At 34.1% G+C, this 6,001-nt stretch overlaps 1 protein-coding gene across 1 annotated transcript; it reads right to left on the reverse strand.

Moving 5' to 3' along the window:
* Positions 1 to 324: 324 nt before the first annotated feature.
* Positions 325 to 3,035, reverse strand: LOC136205281 (protein CURLY FLAG LEAF 1). Its single transcript, XM_065995806.1, has 2 exons — positions 2,615 to 3,035; positions 325 to 840 (listed from the first exon to the last, which is right to left on the reverse strand). The coding sequence occupies exons 1-2, from the start codon at positions 2,915 to 2,917 to the stop codon at positions 433 to 435; spliced, it is 711 nt and encodes a 236-aa protein (XP_065851878.1). The 5' UTR covers positions 2,918 to 3,035; the 3' UTR covers positions 325 to 432.
* Positions 3,036 to 6,001: the final 2,966 nt, after the last annotated feature.

The following is a 6,001-nucleotide window of genomic DNA, read 5'->3' on the forward strand; positions in this document are numbered from 1 at the left end:
AAAATAGACAAAATGACCAAAAGGTTAATATTGACAAAAAAATAGAAACCTTATAATGTGTTTTTCAAAATAGTGAAACTAAACAGTATGTTAAGTAAAAAAGAGGGAATTAATAAATTATTTACGGTTAAACCGGACCAAACTGTTCAATCGCGCTGATTTGTAGTTAACTCGGCTGGTTCAAGCGGTCCAATCCGATTTAATAACCATATAAAAAACCAGCACCAACAATCTGACCAGTTCGCGGTCAAATCAGTTAAACCGGCTAATCCGGTCCGGTTTTCAATACACCGAAAAAAGTCGACGAAGATAAAACAGTAAACTAAAAAGAACCCATATCAATATAATCATTCAACACCAGAAAATCTCTCAAAAAAACACAAAATTAATGTTCAAAACTAGAAATAATCATCATCAAAAAAAAAAAAAATTCTAAGGAGAACCATTTTCAGATCTATCAAAATGGAGAAGTTGCCCATTACATTTGGGGCAATCTTCAACTTGTTTTGGTACCATGAAGTACATTAAACAGCTCTTGCATCCTGCTACAACCAATACTTGATCTTCTTTCTTCTTCTTCTTCGTCGTTGTCGTTCCGTAATTTTGATTTTCTTCTCGTGGCGGAGGCGGAGATGAGTATTCCGATGATGATTCTTCCGAATCGTATGAGCTTTCTTCGTCTTCTTCTTCTTCTTCGGAGTTGTAGAAATCGAGGTTGTTGTTGTATTCTTGTTCGTCTTCTGTAGTTGTAGTTGTAGTTGTTGTTGTTGCTGTTAGTAGTCGAGGATCTTCTGTTGCTTTCATTCCGTTCCTCCAGTTTATGTAGTATATCTCTCCTGTCTAGTGGCGGAGTTAGAACAAAATACTCGCAATTTTAATGGATGAAAATAATGGGAATGTTCTAGAAGTTTTAAATAAAGTAAATTACTGACGGAAGTTATGTGTTTCTGACGGAATTTGTCGTTGGTAATTAATGTGACGGGCTATTTTAGATAGACAAGGACACGGACAACACAGACACGAGGAAATGTTATTTCGTTAAAAAAATATAGCTAGGAAATGGAGATGGAAACTGAAAAGGAACGAGGATGGGAACGGACGCAAAACGCTTTCTGAAGAAGAATTTTCGTGCAACCAAGATAGAAACGGACATAAAACGCGTATTGAAGAAGAGTTTCTATGCAACATAGGTGATGGGACGGAGTTAAAATGTAGGGATGTTAAAATTAGTTTTTGAAAATAGTCCTCTCTCCGGCCGAGACTGTTTGTGTATTTGACTCGTTGTGATGGGATATATTGCACGGACACGGCCACGGCCACACATGGACATGGACATGAACACGACATAGACAACACGGACATGAGGAAACATTATTTCTAGAAATATATAGCTAGGAAACGGAAATGTAAACAAAAAAAAAACGGAAACAGAAACACTTACGGAAGAAGAATTTCTGTCCAAAATAGGAGAACCCGGACATGAAGACGACACAGACAACACGGACACAAGAAACATTATTTTAAAAAATATATAGCTAGGAAACAGAAATGTAAACGAAAAAAACTGAAATGGAAACGGAAACGCTTACCGAAGAAGAATTTCGGTCCAACATAGGAGATGGAAATGAGTTAAAATATAGGGATGTTAAAATTAGTTTTTGAAACTACTATGTTGCAAGGAAATGGAACTCCCAAATGTTATTTCTAAAAGATAACCTTCGTAAAAAGAGCCTTAAAATGAAAAAGATACGAACATGAAACGGACACAAAACGTAGAACTGTCCTTGCAACATAGCTTCTCTACTATGTTGCACGGAAACGGACCTATAAAATGTTATTTTTAAAACATAACCTTCATAAAATAGCCTTAAAATGAAAATGGATACGAACAAGAAGCGGACACAAAACAAGGAACTGTCCTTGCAAACCGACCTGCAAAATGTTATTTTTAAAACATAAACTTCGTACAATAGTCTTAAAATGAAAATTGATACGAACACGAAACGGACACAAAACGCGTTTTATAACCATGTCTACTTTTGTTTAGAGGCTAATTTAACAAGGTTACGGTATAGAAATAATGTTTTTAACTATGTTGCATGGAAACGGAAACGAGAAACGGGTATTGGAAATCGTTATTTATTTCTAAGAAAAATTAGTTAGGAAACAGAAAAAAAACGGAAACGGACACGAAAAGGCTAACGAAGAAGAGTTTCCGTGCAACATTTCGCTGTGTTTCTAAGAAAAAAGAGAGCCCATTTTAAGAAAAATGGTTTCCTTTCGCTAGATTATGGCATTAAACCAGTAAAGATTCAAACTTTATACAAATGGTCAAACAAAAAAAGAGAAATCAAAAGGGGGGAAAGAAAGAAAGTAAATGAGAAAAGCTGTCACACCCAAATTAGGGTTTATGTTTCTCTGAAAGTAGATAAAATTAATTAAAGATAATCAAATCAAATCAAATCCCTAATCATTAATTAATCTTAATCAGAGAGACAAAACAGCAAGAATTAGAAAACCCCCAAATAAATAGCATTGAAGAAGAAAAGACACAGAAAATTAAGATCTGGCATTTAATGAAATCAGAAATTAATGAGAGAGAAAAAGGAAGTACCTTTAAATCAAGACATTGTTCCCAATGGTAAGGAAGAGAAAGATGAGAGTTGAGTTCTAAAGTTGTATCATGATGATCAGAAGAAGAAGAAGAAATAATTGGGAAATTATGATTTTCCCCAAATTCCTCCATTAATGGAGTTTCTGAGGTTTCTGCAACTACATCGTTTGAGCTTGAAGATGAAGAAGATCTTCTCTCTCCTCGTAAAAAACCCCTATTTTGATTTTGATGATGATTTAAAGAGCAATTTTGAAGTGATCTTTCTAGAGATGCTGTAATTGCTGCCATGTTTGGAGCTGTCATCACTTCTTGATTTTCTTCTGGTTTTTTCTTGGGGTGAAAATGGAGATGGGAATGTAGAGAGAGAAAGAGATAGAGAGAGAGAGAGATGTTTAAGGGGTTTTCAGATTTTCAAGGGAATAAAAAGAGGAGAAGAAGTTTAGAGTGAGAAAAGAAAAAAGAAAAAGATCAAGATTATAATAATGAAAAAGAAAAAGAAAAAAGATTATAAGGGTCTTAATCTTTTCGATTTTGACGGATTGAGTCACTGATCTTTCAATTTAACGCGTTAAGCTCTCGATTGGTCGCATCTGTACACGTTGAGCTTCTAGCTAACGAGATAGCTAGCTTTTTATCATTAAAGGCATGTTCGGTTTAACTATTGTTGTTAGAAGGGAATAAAAACTTTGACAATAGTCCCTTTTAGTGGAGATACGGTTGTAAAAGAGTTGAACCGCTCATGAGTTTCTCGATATTCGAGTTGAGTCACTGATCTTTCAATTTGACACGTTAAGCTCTCGATTGGTCGTATCTATACACGTTGAGCTTCTATGCTGAGGAGATAGCTAGCTTTTTTTATCATTAAAAGCATATTCGGTTTAGCTATTATTGTTAGAAGGGAATAAAAACTTTGACAATAGTCCCTTTTAGTGGAGATATAGTTGTAAAAGAGTTGAGCCGCTCATGAACTGCTCGATGTTCGAGCTGATAAAAGTTTGATTGTGTTCGGTTTGATTTTGACAGATTGAGTCATTGATCTTTCAATTTAACACGTCAAGGTCTTGACTAAGCGTATTTGTACACATTGAACTTCTAGCTGACGAGACAGCTAGCTTTTTGTCATTAAAGGCATGTTTGATTTAGCTATTATTGTTAGAAGGGAATAAAAACTTTGACAATAGTCCCCTTTAGTGGAGATAAGATTGTAAAAGAGTTGAGTTGCTCGGTGTTCGGGTTGATAAAAGTTTGATTGTGTTCGGTTCGGTTTGTAAACAAGCTGAGTTTGAGCACAGTTTTAAAGCTCGATTTGTAAAGGACTCAGAGTTTGAGTATGATGAAATTCGGCTCGAAAGCTCGTGATCAGGCTCGGTTATAGATTTGTGAACAAGCTCGTGAACTATCTCGATTATAATGTTCTGAGAAGGATTTTGAGCATGTTCGGTTCGATATTTTTTTAATAATAATACTTTTACTATTTTATAAAAATGAAAATGTAAACGAGTTGCTCGTAAATAGCTCACAAACAGTTTATTTCCTTATGAGACAAGTTTGAACAACATTTTGAGCACGATGAAACTCGTCTCGAAAGCTCGCAATCAGACTTGGTTATAGGTTTGTGAACAAGCTCATGAACAATCTCGATTATAATGTTCGTGAACAATATCGTGAGCATATTCGGTTATATATATATTTTTAATAATAATACTTCTATTGTTTTATAAAAAGGAAAATGTAAAGAAGTTGCTTGTGTATAGCTCACGAACAGTTTATTTCCTTAATGAGCTAAGTTTGATTGGAATTTTGAGCTCGAACCGAGTTTGAAACTTGGCTCGGGCTCATTAATTTTCTACCTAGCCGAACATGAGCAAGTCAAAACTAAGTTTGACTCCATTACATCACTATTAGTTTACACACATTAAGCTTCTAGATGATGAGACAACTAGCTATAATCATCAAAGTTGATTAAAGGCGTGTTTGGTTCAGTTATTATTATTATTTATGAATAAACGCTTCAAAAGTTAAGCGTGCAAATTTGCACACAAACATCCTCTTTAGCAATAATCTTTTAGGATTTTGACGGATTGAGTCTCTGATCTTTCATTTTAACACGCCAAGCTCTCAACTACTCGTGTCTATACACATTGAGCTTCTAACTAACGAGACAACTAGCTATTTGTCATTAAAGGCATGTTCGGTTTAGCTATTATTATTAGAAGGGAATACAAACTTTGACAATAGCCCCTTTTAGTGGAGATAGGGTTGTAAAAGAGTTAAGCTGCTCGGTGTTCAGGTTGTTAAAAATTTGATTATCTTCGGTTTAATTTACGAATGAGATGAGTTTGAGCACGGTTTTGAAGCTCGATTTGTAAAGGACTTAGAGTTTTGAGCACAATAAAACTCGGTTCGAAAGCTCGCGATCAGGTTATAGATTTGTGAACAATCTCGATTATAATGTTCTGAGCATGATTTTGAGCATGTTTGGTTCGATATTTTTTTAATAATAATACTTTTACTATTTTATAAAAAGGAAAATGTAAACGAGTTGCTCGTAAACAACTCACAAACAGTTTATTTCCTTATGAGACAAGTTTGAACAGGATTTTGAGCACAATGAAACTCGTCTCGAAAGCTCCCACTTAGACTTGATCATAAGTTTGTGAATAAGCTCGTGAATAACCTTAATTATAATGTTCATGAACATGATCGTGAGCATGTTTCTACATTTTTTAATAATAATACTTCTATTGTTTTATAAAAGGAAAATGTAAACAAGTTGCTTGTGAATAACTCGCGAACAGTTTATTTCCTTAATAAGCCAAGTTTGAATGGAATTCTAAGCTCGAACCGAGCTTGAAACTCGACTCAAGCTCATTAATTTTCTACTGTCGAGATAAGGGGATTAAACCACCTCTCTCAAGAGTGGTTTCACGAAGTGGGGGATCTTATGTCTCCGCCCCTGGTTATTGTTTTAGTTGTTTATTATTGCTAGCCGTTTATTTTTTAATTATAACTTCACACTCATATTTATTTATTTATTTAGTAAAACAACAAAATAAGGCTAAAAAGCAACCAATCCAATACTAAAAATGCATATATATATATATATATATATATATATATATATATATATATATATATAATTTATTTTTTTTTGCAAGTTGAATGGTTTTTATAGGTTTTTTTATATAATCTGTGGGCGTTCAAACCCCCTAAATTTCCCTAAATCTGTCCATATCTACCATCATTAAAAAAACCCGTGAGTTGGCATCAATCATCAAAGAGATTTTGTAACATCAGCTTTTTCTCAACCTTTAGAATAAATCTCAATAAGAGAATCACTTTAATACTAAATATCTACGATTATCATTGATTGAAGGATAAAATTGA

The sequence above is a fragment of the Euphorbia lathyris genome, chromosome 9 (genome assembly GCF_963576675.1).
Source record: "Euphorbia lathyris chromosome 9, ddEupLath1.1, whole genome shotgun sequence".
NCBI classification, from domain to species: domain Eukaryota; kingdom Viridiplantae; phylum Streptophyta; class Magnoliopsida; order Malpighiales; family Euphorbiaceae; genus Euphorbia; species Euphorbia lathyris.